This window comes from Pisolithus orientalis (genome assembly GCF_024613125.1).
Source record: "Pisolithus orientalis strain OTSU chromosome Unknown F5J12scaffold_50, whole genome shotgun sequence".
NCBI lineage: Eukaryota > Fungi > Basidiomycota > Agaricomycetes > Boletales > Pisolithaceae > Pisolithus > Pisolithus orientalis.
In genome coordinates this window covers 229744-246415 of record NW_026260831.1, presented here as the reverse complement: position 1 = coordinate 246415, position 16672 = coordinate 229744, and the positions used below count along the sequence as shown (strand labels likewise).

At 48.1% G+C, this 16672-nt stretch overlaps 1 protein-coding gene across 1 annotated transcript; it reads right to left on the bottom strand.

Annotated features, from left to right (window-relative positions):
* Positions 1–14688: 14688 nt before the first annotated feature.
* On the bottom strand, positions 14689–15038 carry F5J12DRAFT_897285 (uncharacterized protein; the record flags this gene model as incomplete). The annotated part of the gene is made up of 2 exons (XM_051748008.1): positions 14689–14742; positions 14799–15038. 2 exons carry the CDS (start codon positions 15036–15038, stop codon positions 14689–14691), a joined length of 294 nt encoding a protein of 97 aa, XP_051595703.1.
* Positions 15039–16672: the final 1634 nt, after the last annotated feature.

Here is a 16672-nt window from a genome sequence, read left to right as displayed (position 1 = left end):
AGTGGTGAAGGCCTGCTTGAGTTTGTTGAAAGACTGGTGGCACTCCTCAGAAAAATTCCAGGGAGCACCCTTGTGTGTCAACCAGGTTAAAGGTACCACTATGTCTGAGTAGTTGAAAATGAACTGGTGATAGAAGTTGGTGAAACCCAGGAAGCACTGAATGTCCTTTACCTTCCAGGGCTCAGGCCAGTCACAGATAGCTTTGACTTTTTTCTGAGGACATGGTAAGACCAGCCAGGGACAGGTGGTAACCCAAATATTCCACAGAGTCTGAGTGAAATTTGCACTTCTCTGGTTTGGCATACAGGCCATGCAACCAGAGCCAGCAAAGGACCTCCTGGAAGTGCTGCTTGTGTGATGACTCATCTCCAGAGTAGATTAAGATGTTGTTGAGGTAGACGACTATGCAGACATCTAGCATATCTGCAAAGATTGAATTGACAAACTGCTGGAAGGCAGCCAGGGGATTGGTAAGACTGAAAGGCATCACCAACCACTCATAAGACCCATAGCACATTCTAAAGGCTGTTTTCCACTCATCACTGGGTGCAATCTAGACAAGGTGGTATGCATGTCTCAAGTTGATTTTAGTGTAGATTTTGGCATGACTAGGGGAGTCTAATAGGTCAGATATTAGTGGTAAAGGATACTGGTCTTTCTTGGTGAGCTTGTTAAGGCCCCAGAAGTCAACACATAACCGGAGTGAACCGACCTTCTTCTTTATGAAGAGGACTGGTGCAGAATAGGGGGAAGAAGTGGGCTGAATGAAACTGGTAGTCAGATTTTCATCGATGAAGGCCTGGAGAGCTTGTAGCTCGACTGGGGATAGTGAGTAGATGGTTCCAACAGGTGGTGTAGTACCCTCTTCCAATTCAATCTTAAGGTTGTACTCCTGCTGTGGGGGGAGAGTAGAAGCCTTGGCTTTGCTAAAGACATCAGCAAAGTCATGGTAGTCCTTTGGTACACTGGCCAGGTCTGGTGGAAGACCAGTAGAGGTAGACTGGGCCAGGGCCAGGTCCAGTGGGTGTAGATGAAGTTGGAATTGGGTAGATCCCTCTAGCTTGCAAGCACATACATATGCAGCTGTGTTGATCAGGGCAATAGGGGGAGCTTTCAAGGGGGTGTGAACCAGTGAGTCGACAGGTGGTACAGATGGCACAGGGCCAGGGTTGGGTTGGTCAGGGAGACCAGGTTTGGGAAGACTGGTTAAGACCAGTGTGGCAGGGAGTGTTGACAGGGTTGGCATTCCTCCTGTAGATGTCCAGAAAGTCAGACTGCTCAATACCCAATCAATTGACAGATTGTAGTGGGTGAGCCAGTCATGTCCAAGGACTATCTTACATTCAGAATCCAATGGGGCTAGAAACAGGGTTACTGGGGTGACATCACCAGTCGCAAACTGAACTGAAAGATCTACTGCTTGAGTGATGATGAAACTTGATGACCCATCAAAGAGCTGGAGTTGGATAGGGGACATGGAATAAGGGTTAAACAAGTGTTGATTAACAAAATCTTTATCTATGAAGCTATGTGTGGAACTGGAGTCCACTAGAGTATGAAACCAGGGCAAACTGTGACTGACAATGGAAACATGGGGGGTTAATGAATTTGGATTAGAAAGAGTGGATGCATTGAGATGAGCCTCTGTGGGTGCACAGCTGGAGTCACTGCAGCTCTCAGTCTGTGCAGAGTCCTGAGAGCTGCTACCTATTTTTTTGCCTCAGGGGCAGAGCCTGAGGTTGAGGCTGGTGCTGCCTCAGAGGTGGCCATAGTGTGAGTGTTGACCTCACCGGCTTTCTTGGGACACTTATCTGTGAAATGTCTGGTGCCCCCACAGAACATGCAAAGATTATTGTCTCTGCAATGCTTGTGCTCCTCCAGTGTCAGCTTGCTGTCTTTGTCTAACCTGCTCAAGTCTGGTTTGGATGAGCTAGAGCCAGTCTGACCAGTTGAGGTGGGTTTGGACTGAGTTTGGTTACTGGAGTTGCTATTCCCAGAGTTATTGCTGGTCTTGGACTTCTCTTGACTGGGCTTGGACTGATTATTGTGGCTGGGGTTGGGAGTTGACTTGCTACCAGAGGATGACCCCTGGTGTTTACTGGACTGCTGAATCTCCTCTTTGTGCTCCCAGTAATGCACATTGATCTCCTGAGCTAGGTGGTGAAGCTTGTGTAAGGTTCTGGGTTTGCCAACCTGGCAGACCCCATCTTTGATGTGGTCAGGGAGACTGGCATAGAAGAAGTGGCACAGGGCACCATCACTGTATCCCTGGACTTGAGAGGCAAGCTGGTTGAACTTGACTATGTACTTATTGACCCAGTGATTATCCTTCATCTGGAGGTGATCTAGCTGGCTTTCCACATCAGCTACCAGGTCATGTGGTTCAAAGGTGGTCTGGAGCTCTATAACAAACTCTTTCCACAAGTCCATCCAGTAGGGGCAGTCCTCTAGGTCTTCAATCCCAAGTAGGTCCAGTTTGAACCACTCAAGAGCCATCCCTTTCAGGAATGACTGTGTGAAGGTGACCTTAGCCTGGTCACTTTGAAAGGCCCATGGCCAGTCCTGGAAGTTGAGTTCACACTGGATAAGAAAAGTGCACAGCTTCTTTGGGTCTGTCCCACCAAAGGTGTCCAGTTCATGCAACTTGGTTCTAGAAGAGGATTCAGAGCCAGTGTGGGCATTGCATGTGAGGAGCTTGATGGCTTTGGCAAGATTATCAAGCATGGTTACACCAGGCTTGACATCCTCCTCTTGGAGGGGTTCTTCATCATCATTGTCCAGTTCATCTCCCAGCCCATTGTTGCCAGGACCATCATCACTGGGATCATTACCACTGGGATTGAAGTCATCTGGTTCATCATCCAGCTCATTAGTGGGTGTGGGAGGTTGATTAGGAGTGGGAGTGGTGGATTTATGGGCTGAGAAACCCCTGAAGTTGTTGACTTCACCAGGTGACCTTCTGGCTGTTCCTAAGGATACCAGGACAGTGGCATGGTGCAAGTCGACTGCTGAGGCAGAATCTGGGTTGGTGGTAGCATGTACCCATGCTGCTTTGGTTCTGGTTTGGGTAGGCATGCTGAGGGTGTGATACTGAGGTTTGAACAGAAGGGTGGTGACCCACACAAGTGTGAGTCTGAAATACTGTTAAGTCTGGGTCTTCACTGGTCCAAGGCTGGTCCAGAGTCTGGTTGGGGGTCAAGAGGTAATATGAGATACTAGAGGTTTTGGACTGTTGAACTTAGTGACTGATGGCACAGCATTATTCCCTTGCATGGGCTGTAGTCTGGTTGAGGGGCAGAGGACAGGGAGACAGAGGAGACTTGGTTAAGACATGACTAGGTTGATTTCAGACTGAGGCTAAAACAGATTATCCTACACCTTAAATACTAGAAGTAACCTAAGTGTAACATAGCACCAGAGACTGGTCTGTGCTGGTACAGTGATGACTGATAAACAGATTGGTAAGTAGTGTTACAAAGAATATTATCAAGCAAGACTATGAACAAAGGATTACTGGGAACTGGGGCAGGACTCATGGCTGGGCTGGGTATTACACCAGCCCAGTACCAACTGAGCAAACAACTCGATTGGGCACTGCCTTGCAGTGCCTCATGAGCTAGCACAGTTCTGGGTTGAAGGGTTAAGGCTGGGACTGGGGCAAGGGTTGGATGAGACCAGGGTAGAGCTGGTCTAGGGTCGTCTGGGCACAGTCATGACAGTCAGCCATGTGGTGCAGAGGATGTAAATAGCTTTTCCATGTGGTGAGTAGCAACCTTGTTTTGACATGTCTAACATTAACAAGGTGCAGTGCAATTGATCAAGGTACTGAAGGCTGGTCCATCCAAATGGGCCCACAACAACAACAATGATGATGTGGAGGTGGTTGAGACCCATGTGTGCAGTAAGGGTAAAGCCCCCATGCATGGTGGGGTAGATGAGAAGACTGCCACAGGTCTGTCACAGGTACTTGGGTTGGTAAGGGCCAAAGCCATGGCTGCACATGCAGCCAACCTCCATCTGCAGGTCCATGTCGAGCAGCTGGCAGAGGCCTTGGAAAAGCTGGGGGTAGGATACCTGATCATGTAGTATATTCACTTGTTTCTGCATTGACCTTTGTACTCCATCTGCCCCACACCTTATGCACAGGAGAATGTCATGCCTTCTCTCATCCCATGTGGTTGTGATGCAAGGCATTGTGAACAACTTGGTGAGGAGCTGGCCCTGGATTGGCCACAGTATCATATTGTGCATGGGGTACCACCTGACTTGTCTTCTTTGTGCAACTTTTGACTGCTCTCAGTGGTAAGTCCTCATGGTATGTTTTTGACTGTAGGGTGTGACAATTTCTTGAAGAGTGAACAAAGGGACTGTGTATCAGGTAACTGGGACAGTCTTTGTGTATTAATTGTAAGGAGACAGAAGGAGAATTGAAAGGAAAACAGATCAAGGGGCACACACTGACTGCACATTTGAAGAAGAAATGTGTGGGGTAGTTACAGGCATTCACAGTATATAGCAGCTGAGGATGGCATCAGCAAGACTAGTAAGAGACATGGGAGAGATGTTGTCTTAGCTATATACTTATTTTGGTTATTTTTTTTGACAGTTTTTGACTTTTTGTTAGCAATTTTCATTTTCTTTGAGCAAGAACTAGCTATCAGTAGAATCACTGCATGAAACCTGGGGTGGAACAGAGGACCCTGGATGAAACCTGGGGTAAAATAGATAAGGGGAAATGAACTATGTCTAGTATTGGATGGATCAAGTGGTATGCTGGTTATCCCTGTGGGGGACTTTGAATGCTGACAGTCCCCAGTCAGCATGGAAGAAGGAACAAGGGTAGTGGAAGAAGCTGCAGAGAGGTGGGTGAAGCTGCAGCAGGAGGTAGGGGTAACATGGGGAAGGAGGGTATGGAGGGATGTGGGGGCTGGAAAGGGTGGATAGTCAGCTGTCCAAGGCAAAAGCCTCTACCTTGTCATCAGTGGGGTCATCCTCAGTCTCCTCAAGAAGGCAGTCTAATTAATTGCTGTCTAACCCAGTAATGTGAGTGACAGTCACACAGGTGTGAGACTGCAGGTGATATGGAAGGAGGCAGAATGCAGTGAAGCAGAGCTTGGAGATGGAGCCATCTAACTCAGCCAGCAGGTATGAGCCCCCAGTGGTCTGACAAAGGACAACCATGGGACCCATGTACTGCAGTTTTGTCTTCCAGTTCAGTTCTTTCTCTATGTGGGAGTTGCAAACAAGCATGAGGGTGCCTGGAGCAAAGTTATAGTCTTTGATGTGATGCTGAGAGGTGGCATTGAACTGCTGGACAGACTGGAAACATGTGTGGAGGATGCTATTGTGGATCTGGTCTAGGTCATCCCAATGCTTCTGTAACTGGCATGTGTGCCAAGCAATCAGTTCTGTGGTAGTCAGCAGTGTTTCATCATTGCAGGATAGGGGAAAAAGGAAAGTAGCCTCAGCAAGGTCAAATGGGAATAGCAGCTTGACACCATGCACCAAGAAGTAAGGGGATAGACCTGTGGACTTCAATATGGTGACCTGCTCAGCCCAGAATACAGAGTGTGTGACAGTGTGCCACTGGCAGTCATTGTTCTCACAGCTCTTCATGATAGCCTTGTGAACATCAATGTGGCAATGCTCTACAATACCATTAGCCTGAGAGTTGTAAGGAGAGATATGGATGTGGTGGATATGATATTGTGTGGCTAGGGCATCTAAGGCTTGAACAAATGCAGGACCATTGTCAGTGATGATTTTGGTAGATGGACCCCAGTGGCATAGAATGTCCTGAAAGATGAAGAATGTGAGTGCAGTACTATTTTCTGCATGCAACATGCATCATTCCAGATATGAGGGGAGTGCACAATGAGCCTGTACTATGTAGCAGTAGCTGCTGGCTTTGGGCATTAGCATCATGTCAATGTGAGCTTTATGAAAGAGGCCCCCTATCATGGGCACAGTGGGAGGTATGTGAAGCTTCTGCATCTGGTGGATCTGGCATTTGTGACAAGTGCAAACATACCATTTCACATCCTTGACATGCAGAGGCCACCAAAAGTGGAGGAGAAGGTGGGTGTGGACTGTGAAGACACCCTTGAGTCGGAGGTCATCATGCACTTCTTTGATAAGGTGATACTGCTTGGACTTGTTGATGACTAACTGGTGCTGTCTGTGCAGTTCCCTATGCCATAAGTTGCCATCTAGGAGGAAGAAGCAGCTGGCTGAACTAAAGAAGGAGTGCTGTGCATCAGTAAGGTCAGGAGGTTGCACATGGGTTGTGAGGAATGTGCAGATCATTTCTATTTTTGCCTCACATGCCCAAGCTTTTGCAGACTGTGGGATGGCAGGGTCATCAGCACTTCAGGTAACCATTGTACATAAGCATTTAGGCTGAATAGTTTCTCCAAACCATCCAGCCTAATAGCCTCCCAGACCAAGGTCTGCCCAGGACATCTGGGTCATGTCCCAGGGCTATGCAGATTTTTAGGCCCTGGGACAGATGGGATTTCCCACATAGCCATCCATTCAGATGCAATTATTTGGGATGTCCCAACACTGCCTTGGGTGGTGTCAAGGTCACACAACACCCCTGACTTCCTCTTAGGGCAGAGCAGGAGCAGGTTGGGCTGCAGAGTACAGTGGTCAAAGTCTGAAGTGTTGCAGTTAGAGCCTGCTACTCTGAACCCCTTCCCTGATCAGCACCAACCTCCACCTCCAACTGTTGAGGTGGATGGTGACCTTGAGTATGAGATTTCAGAGATCCTTGACTCAAAGGTGGATTGCCACTGCCACCATTGTCAGTTACTGTATCTAGTCTGCTGGGCAGGCTATGAGAACACTGATGACAAGACCTCTTGGGTGCTGGCAACAGAGTTAGAACATGCCTCTGAGTTATTGGCTGCTTACCATGCTTGCTATCCTCACAAACCTGGACCTTACTCACCTCTGTTGTAGCTTTGCTATGGCCTTCAGGGGTTCAGGCCCTAAGGGGGGATACTGTCATGACCATGACACTGACATAAGCCCCTAACACCTACTCTGCCCTCTTCTGACATGTTCCTGCACTTCTCCACCCTCCTCTGACCCTCCTGACACATCTCCACACCTCTCTGAGGTCCCCTGTCCATGTTCTGACCAACTCCACTCAACTCCACCCTCATGCTGGTCACATGGATGCCAGACCTTCATCTGTGCCTCCTCCAAGGCCTTGGTCAGCTCAGTGGGCTGTCAGACTTGTGGCCCTGCATTCCAGATAGGGTTCTGCCCTTGTGTTGGTTTTTCTCCATTCTTCCACTCCTTTGGTATTTACCCTCTCTTCCTTGTTGTAGTAGAATCCTTGTCTCAGTTAAGGTCCCATTGTCCCTACCCTCTATCCCTTGTGTCAGAGGGACTGCTAACCTGTTATACACTTATTGGTTTGCATTCTACACTGCACTGCCCTTGACCTACATTGTATATAAGGCCATGTAGTACTCCAATGTAATCAGTATGAATATCATATAAAGTCCCCACCTTTGACTCCCTCTGAGTCTGCTCCACCTCTGAAATATGAGGGCTGAGCTCACACAAGGGGGCAGCACACTAGCTGAACCCAACACCCTCTCATCCAACCTCTGACCTCTGACCTCTGACTCTGACTCTGACCTCTGTCTCCAAAACTTTCCTCCATACCCCTCTGCTCACTGTTTGTTGAATATATCACCACCCAGTGGTCAGATTCACATGAAAGACAGGGTGGATGGCCTGCATCGCATCAGGTAAGTGGAGGGTGACAGAGTGTGTACCAGGCCTAGCTATGATAGCATAGGGGCCTAAGTTCTTCTCTGCAAGTTTGGCTGAAGGGCAGGTGGAGCAGAAGTACTTGGCCTTGACATAAGCCTGGTCACCGACTTTGAACTCTGGTGGCAGAATGTGTCTAGCATCAGCCAGACCTTGATAGCAGAGTTGAGTGGCAGCCATCTCAGTGCAGAGGAAGTCATGCAGGGTGGAAAGCTCCACAACATAGTTGTGGGCCTTCAGAGAGGTGAGATTGTGATCAGAGTAAACTGACAAGTTTGGGTGGTATCCCTTATTAGCAAAAAAGGGAGAGGCTCCAGTAGTAGCACTCAGTGCATTATTACAAGCAAACTCCACTAGTGGGAGTAACTCTGACCAACTGTCTTGCTGATAGTTGCAGTAGGTGCAGAGGTACTGCTCAAGGGTCTGATTCATGCACTCTGTTTGGCCATCACCTTCTGGGGGGTAGCCCAATGTAAAATGAAGGTGCATATCTAAGGCCTTTCTGAGGGAGCAGAAGAAGTGTGACACAAATTCTGGACCCCTGTTGGAGGTGACATGAGTGGGCATCCCATGCTTGGAAAAGATGTGGGTAAGGAAGAGTTTTGCTAGGTCAGCAGAGGTGATGGAGTCGTGGGTTGGAATGAACATGGGGCTGTTTAGAAAGGCAGTCTACAACAACCAAGATGGCAGAGTAGCCTGTGGAGTTGGGGAGATGCTCAATGAAATCCATGGAGATGGAGTTTCATGGCTTCTCAGGGACAGGAAGCTGCTTCAGTAGGCCAAAGGGGCAGTGACATGGGACCTTGCTGCAACCACAAGTGGTGCAGGACCTGACATAGTTTTTTACATCAGTGTGGAGGTTAGGCCATACATACTCACAGTGAACAAGCTCTACAGTGTGGCTCTGCCCAAAGTGACCTGCAAGCAGATGGTCATGTTTAAACCAAAGCACTCAGAGGCAGAGGCCATCAATGTCAGGGACAAAGATGCAGCCATTGAGGCAGAGGAGACCCTTGTGGTCTAATGACCAGCAGAGGTCTGTTGGAGTTGGGAGATGGAAAGTGGAGATGGGGTTGGAGGGCAGTGTGGAGATGATGTCAGCATGGAGCTGCTCAACATTGAAGATCATGGTGGCTCAGAGGACAGGGGCCAAGAGGTGGGTAGTATGGAGGGATGAAGTGAACTGTTCCTGGGTAAACACAGGGCAGAGGTTATGAGGGTTTGCCTGCACATAGTCCTCATCCCCCTCTTTTGGGTAAACATCCCACTGGCAGGTAAGTGTGTTGGGCTTCACTCCAAGGTGGCCAGGGTGGAAACAGATGGCTAGATTGAACTGGGAGAGGTACTCCAACCAATGAGCCTGATGGCAGGTTAGGACCTTAGAGGTGGAGAAATCCTCCAAGTTTTTATGGTCAGTCACCACATCAGCAGGGGTGGTGGAGCCTTCCAAGTAATGTTGCCAGTGGCAGAAGGCCTCAAAAATCGCCAACAACTCCTTATCATGAGTGTCATAGTTGAGCTCTGGGGCAGTGAGTGTGTGGGAGTAAAAGGCAACTGGGTGGAGTTCACCATTGGAGCAGGTAATCAAGAGGATACCTGCAATGGCATAGTCTGATGCATCAGTCTCAACTGTGACAGGGGCATCAGGCACCCAATGGTAAGGATTGGAGCAGGGGTGAAGGCAGTCTTAAGGGAGAGGAAAGTGGAGTGGCACTCTTTGGAGGAGCTCCAAGGAGCACCCTTCCAAGTGAGGTGGGTGAGTGGAACAACTATGTTGGAGTAGTTACTAATGACCCAACAATAGATGTTTGCAAACCCAAGAAAGGATTGGATATCTTTAACCTTGCATGGTTCAAGCCAATCACAAATGGACTGGACCTTATCAGTGGACATGGTCAGACCAGATGGGGAGAGGACATAGCTGAGGTACTTGACAGAGTCTTGGTGGAACTCACACTTTTCCAGCTTAGCAAAGAGGCTATGCTGGCAGAGGTGGCAGAGGACCTCTTTTATGTGTTGATGGTGCAACCCCTCATTGTGGGAGTAGATGAGGATGTCATCAAGGTAAACAACAACACAGACATCAAGCATGTCGGCAAAGATGCTGTTAACAAACTGCTGGCACATTAGTAAGACTGAAGGGCATAACCAACCATTCATAAGAACCATAGTGAGTGTGAAAGGTGGTTTTCCATTCATCACCAGCACTGATTCAGACTAAGTGGTAGGCATGGTGGAGGTCAATTTTACTATAGATTTTAGTGCAGCTTGGAGAATCGAGCAAGTTGGAGATGAGAGGAAGCAGGTAGCAGTCTTTCTTGGTGATTTTATTGAGTCCTTGGTAATCCACACAGAGGTGGAGTGAGCCATCTTTCTTCTTAACGAAGAGGATGGGAGCTCCATGGGTGGAGGTTGACTGTTTAATGAAACTGTAGCTGAGGTGCTCATCTATGAATGTGTGGAGCACCTCTAGCTCAGGTGGAGAGAGGGAGTAGACAGTGCCTAGAGGTGGAGAAGCCCCTTCTTCAAGATCTATATTTAATTGAAGCTGCAGTGTGGAGGGAGTTCAGTAGCCTTTGCTTTACTAAAGACATCAGCGAACTCATGGTAGTCAGAGGGTACCACAGAGAGATCAGGAGGTGCAGAGGGCATTGAAGAGGCTCGGAGCTTCATATCTTCTGGGCAGAGGTGCAAGCAGAACTGTGTGGAGCCAGGAAGGGCACAGGCATGGACAAAGGCTGCAGCTCCAATGAGAGAGATATGCAGAGCAGTGCATGGCAAGCCAGCCATTGGAGTAGGTGGTGGAGCTGATGTCAGAGGAGTGGACAGAGCAGAGGGTGTCAGTACTGAAGCAGAGGTTGTGACAGAAGGTGACAGAGGTGCCAAGGGCATCAGCATTCTTTGTATCGATGGTCAGAACAAGATACTGCTCAGTACCCAGCCAATTGATGGATTGTAGTGGGTGAGCCAGTTGTGTCCCAAGACCAATGAACAGGTGGAATCCAATGGAGTTACATAACAGGAAACAGATGTGACACTGCCAGAGGCAAAGTGGATGGAGAAATCTACTACTTGGGAAATGGCAGTATTACTAGTACCATCAAACAGTCAGAGAGGAATAGGCAGAGAGACATTTTTTGTTGGGATTTTATATTTTTTAACTAAAGAGGGGTAGACAAAACAGTGTGAAGAGCCTGAGTCAACCAGAGTGGGGAAAGTATCTATGGAAAAATCAGGAAGAGAAATAATCAGATGAAGAGAATTGGGGTCAGAAAGAGTGGATGCATTGAGGTGGACTTCTGCACAGATGGGATCAATGCTTCCTCCAGGACATACAGGCTCCCTGGAGGAGCAGGTTAATTTTTTGGCTCTGACCTCTCTGCAGGTGGAGTGGTCAGAGTGGCAGCCTTAGCAGCACAGGCCTTGGCAGAGTGGCCAGGTTCACCACAGAAGAGGCACAGCCCACCAGTAAGGCAGTGGAGCCACTCAGCTGCCATGAGCTTGCCATCTTTTCTGAGGAGATGGTTGAGGTTGGACTTTGGCACTTTGGCCTTTTTGGAGTCAGACTTAGGGGCAGAGGATGATGTGGAGGGTTTTGGCTTGGAGTCTGATGTGCAGAGCAGAGTTCTTTCAGCAGGAGGTGGCTTGGTGGAGTGGGAGACATTCTCAGTAGCATGCATCTACTGTCTGGGCCAACTTGTGGAGTGCATGAAGAGTTGGCAGGCTTGCTGACATGGGACACTTCATCCTTGATGCAGTCAGGGAGACCTGAGTAGAAGTGGTGGCAGAGTGTGCCTTCACCATAGTCTTTTACCTGAGAAGCCCAGTGGTTGAACTTGTCAAGTCCAGGCCTACTCTGACAGAAGGAACTGAACTCTGACTGGCAGAGTGTTGGCAGGAATGAAGTCCACCAAGACAAAGGCAGAGTGGGGTGAGGGCATTTGGTTTAGCTTGTGTGCTACCCCCTTGCATGATCTCAGCCCTCGTATTTCAGAGGGAGAGTACAGACAGAAAGTTGGAGGTAACTCCAACAGGCAGAAGATGGAGACAGAGGGAGTAGGAACTAAGTTGATATTCATACTAAAGGACACTGGAGTACAATACATGCTTTTATACCACTATGGAGGTACAGTAACTGGAATCAGAACTGACATACAGAGACTCATAAATTTTCAAGTAAAACTTCCTAGACAATGAATGAAGGGTAGATGGAGGACACACAAACAGGTAACATAGGATATCCAAAAAAGGAACAGTCCAGGTGCTGGACCATGCAGTGTGCATGCTGCCAGGGAGAAGTCCAAAGGGCAGTCACATGACTCCTCAGAGAGCAGTACATGTCTGGCAGTAGTCAGAGCAGAGATGACTGGTAAATGTCAGGGGGCAGGTGGAGTTGGTGTGGAGTGAGTGAGGACCTAGGATGAATCCATGGTCATGACAGAACTCCACTAAGTACTTCACAATATGTGGAGAGTCCTTCATGGTAAGATTTTCCAGATGCTGGATGGCATCAGCAGCAGCATCATGAGGGCCAAAGTTGGTAGTGAGCTCATGGAGGAACTTGCAGTGGTCATCCATCCACAGTGGATGATTAAGGTAATCATCTGGATTGAGGAGATCTGGTTTGAACCAGGCCAATGCCATGCCCTTAAGGTAGGATTGCACATATGTGGCCTTGGCTCAGTCAGAGTGGAATGCCTGAGGGTGGTCCTGGAAATTGAGCTCACATTGGACCAAGAACTCACAGAGTTTTTTAGGGTTGGACCCATCAAAGGTATCTGGCTCATGGACTTTGGTTTGCAGAGCAGAGTCACCAGAGCACTGGTTGGAGCAGGCTAGGGCATGGATGGCCTGGGTCAGAGCAAGGACAAGGTCATCAAGGGGATCCATGAGGTTGTCAGGATCATCCTTGTCATCAGGCCCATCACCAGGGTGGTTGTCAGGATCATCAGGGTCATCATCAGGGTCACCCAGTCCATCTCTGCCAGGGTGAATGATGATAGGAGGTGGTGGAGAGTGGAGGGAGGACTGCTGATGGATGGAGGGTGCAGTACATGAGGTGCTGTCTGGAGCTGGGTTGGAGTTGGAGTGCCCCCTGGAGGAGAAGCTCTGGAAGGGCTCAACAACTGAAGGAAGATGTTGGGGGTTTGCCAAGACTGTAGCAAGGGCCTCAGTAGCATCCCATTGTTGCAGATGTGTCATGGGAGGCATAGTAGATGTGGTAGGGGAAGTGAGAGAGCTTGTACAAGTGAGAGTACAAATATATTGTCAAGGTCACACAACACCCCTGAATTCCTCTTAGGGCTGAGTAGGAGTGGGTTGGGCTGTGGAGTACAGCAGTCAAAGTCTGAGGCAAATCTGACCACTGGGTGGTGAGATATTCAACAAACAGTGAGCAGAGGGGTATGGAGGAAAGTTTTGGAGACAGAGGTCAGAGGTCGGATGAGAGGGTGTTGGGTTCAGCTAGTGCACTGCCCTCTTGTGCGAGCTCAGCCCTCATATTTCAGAGGTGGAGTGGATTCAGAGGGAGTGGAGATGAAACTCCAGAGGGAACTGAGAGGGAGTTGAAGGTGGGGACTTTATTGATATTCATACTGATTACATCAGAGTACTATGTGGCCTTATATATGATGTAGGTCAAGGGCAGTGCAGTGTAGAATGCAAACCAATAAGTGTATAACAGGTTAGCAGTCCCTCCAACACAAGGGATAGAGGGTAGGGATGATGGGGACCTTAACTGAGAAAAGGAATCTACTACAACAAGGAAGAGAGGGTAAATATCAAAGGAGTGGAAGAATGGAGAAAAACTGACATGAGGGCAGAACCCTATCTGGAATGCAGGGCCACAAGTCTGGCAGCCCACTGAGCTGACCAAGGCCTCAGAGGAGGCACAGATGAAGGTCTGGCATCCACATGACCAGCATGAGGGTGGAGTTGAGTGGAGTTGGTCAGAACATGGACAGGGGACCTCAGAGAGGTGTGGAGATGTGTTGGGAGGGTTGGAGGAGCACAGGAATGCTTCAGAGGAGGGTGGAGAAGCATGGGAATGCATTGGAAGAGGGTGGAGAAGCATGGGAACATGTTGGAAGAGGGTGGAGTAGGTGTTAGGGGCTTATGTCTGTGTCATGGTCATGACAGGTGGCAGGGGTCCCTACTCCTGAAAGTGCAGCTTATATTAGCATTGAAATAGCTGCAGAAATCCTAGGCCCCTTGTTCCTCTGACAGGTTTAATCCACAAAGTATCCTTTAACCTATACATCCCATGTGCTGAAGTGCCAGATTGACCTCCATAACATTTTCAGCCTTCCAAGTACTGATTAGTCCCAGAACACATCAGGCATGGGGGGAGAAACAGTCCAGGGAATGACTGACAGCAGGTTTTTTAAGTGACTGATGGTTCTGAGAGCATGTTATACTGATGGCACTGTGGTGGCCACCACTATCCACAGTAAGATGTACCTCTGATGAAACATGAAGATGGGCCTGTCAGTAATCTCATGTATAGCATCACAACATATGGATGGGCCCTTCAGTAGTATTACATCATGAAATCAACACATTACTATTTTTGACTTTTTCATGACTTTTTTTGACTTTTTTGTGACAATTGTGACTATTTATGACTTTTTGGGAAGGAATCTACTATCTGTACTTTTTTTTTGACCATATACAGCATTTTGAAGAATAAAAAGAGAACAGAATCTATTGAGACAACTAAGTGACAATATATCTAAGCCAAGAAGACTAGAAAATGTCTGAAAATTCAGAGATATTGAGCCATTGGTGTGATGCACACTGTCTGAGAGAAAAATCACAATATCTCTTTGGAACCCCCATCAATTTGAGTGTATGTGGTATCTACTGAAAGCTATGAATTAGGTGGTTTGAACAAGACTAAAATCAGCAAGAACAGTGCAGCTGTGCCTGCAGGACATGGGTAATGATAGTAGATTCCTTCCCAAAAAGTCACACTAGTAACAAAAAGTCAAAAATAGTAAAGTGTTATTTACCTGATGTTGCTGTTTTCTGACAGGGATGACAGGGAGTCTGTCTTTGATCTCCATGTCGGTGTTAGTCTCTTCAGATGGCTGAGGAAGATCAAAGAGAGTCTCGAAGAAGGGTGATGCGAGGGAGAGAAAGAGCCTGAAGACACGGAAATCTGCGCCGTCGGATGAACGCAGAATCACGTCAGCTTTTTCATGATCAAAGGGTGGTAATGCGACAGTGGGTGAGTCTTCTGAGTCGGACATCTCACAGTTCCACGGCTGGAGTGTTTCCTTTTGTCAGACTCGTCTGGATAGTGGAGAAATTCGCGCACGCATCCGAGGTAAAATATGAAGAGTCGATGCCTTTCGTCTCTCGCATTACATGTCAACTTTATAGGTGGGACAAGGTGTGTGCATGCCCCGATTTTGGGGTATGACCAATGCGAAGTTCTTCTGGTTTCGATTCCCACTTTCGTTTGCGCCTGTAAAAGCAACAGGAAAAGACTAACACGATTGGTATTTGAGGCACCAGAGTACGGTTTATCGATCCTTATGAATGAAATGCAACAGGCACTTGAAGACCTCGTGTCAGGCATGACCCGCATCGAGGCTAGCAGCTGCACGTCCCCAGAATTATATCTGGCACAAATTCCATCAACATGAAATTGCCAGCTCTGGAATGGGCTCACCTGGACTGCAGAGGGAAGGCTCCAACTGCCTTTTTGTCTGAAGCCTTTCGGTTTATCGATCCCTTTTCTTTTGGAGGCAGGGCCAGGAGGGTTATCGATGGGCGAAGATCCACTGTCGAGCTTAAATGGGAAAATATCGGGACGTCCGAGCGAGTCGACAAACTTAGGGTGTACGGAGGTTGTATGTGTGCCGCTTCCTCGGCGATACATGTGAGGGGGAAAGTTGTAGCGTGACTTCCGCTGTTGCAGGGTAATTAAAGACATGCACACATGCACTGCGAAATAACAGGGATATGGAACAGGAGCTATCTCTGATCCAGATGTGAGGAGATCATTAGGATGGACTATCTGGCCACAAGCTGCGAAGCAGGTCTAGAAAAAACCAAAACCATTGCGATATGGCAGGCAAGGGCAAGTATACCGGTATGAAAACGCAGGACTTCCAAAGGCCGTTAGGAGACAGATAAAGGCAATAGTGCATACCTATGAGCCAAAAATGTGGCGATAAAGATTCAGTGAGTCATGGCGAGTATCCATCACATGCTGTTGTCATTTTCGGCAACTGTACTTTGCACCAGAAGAATATGCAGCACTATCATTAAGATTCATCGTGAAGCCTGGAGGAGGGGATTACTTCGGTTCAGTGGAACCTGGACAGGGGTACAGGAAAGGTTTCGTCAACACCCCCAGAGTGAATCTTGCTAGCGAATAAGATCTTCCCATTAGGTTTCCTGGGCAGAAAAGAAGTTCTGAACGAAGAATAACGGTCCGTTCATGATCAGATCCATTTTTTGTAGCTCGAAGGTCTGTGAGTACTGAAAGCCTTAGTGTTGCAACAACCTACCCCGTCGCAAGTCAGCGTACTAACCACAATCGACGTTGCACACCTAACTAATGTCACCTTTCGGTTGTCCCAACGTTGACCATACTTACCTCTCAGAACGTAGTACCATAGGTAATACTGCCGCGTCGTATCCATGCTCTGAAGACAGAGCCACATTCACAGAACAAGTGCACTATCTTACACGTTTATCAGCCATGGAAATGCTACGAGGTAAGGCAAGAACAGAATTTCTCTTATAATCACTTGCTTTTTTTTTTTAACCTGACAGTGGCCAGGCACAAGTATAAGGAAACCTGAATGTATCTCAATCCACTGCGTTCCAGACTTCAAAATTTCATAGCCAGCTCAATCTACCATATGGCTAG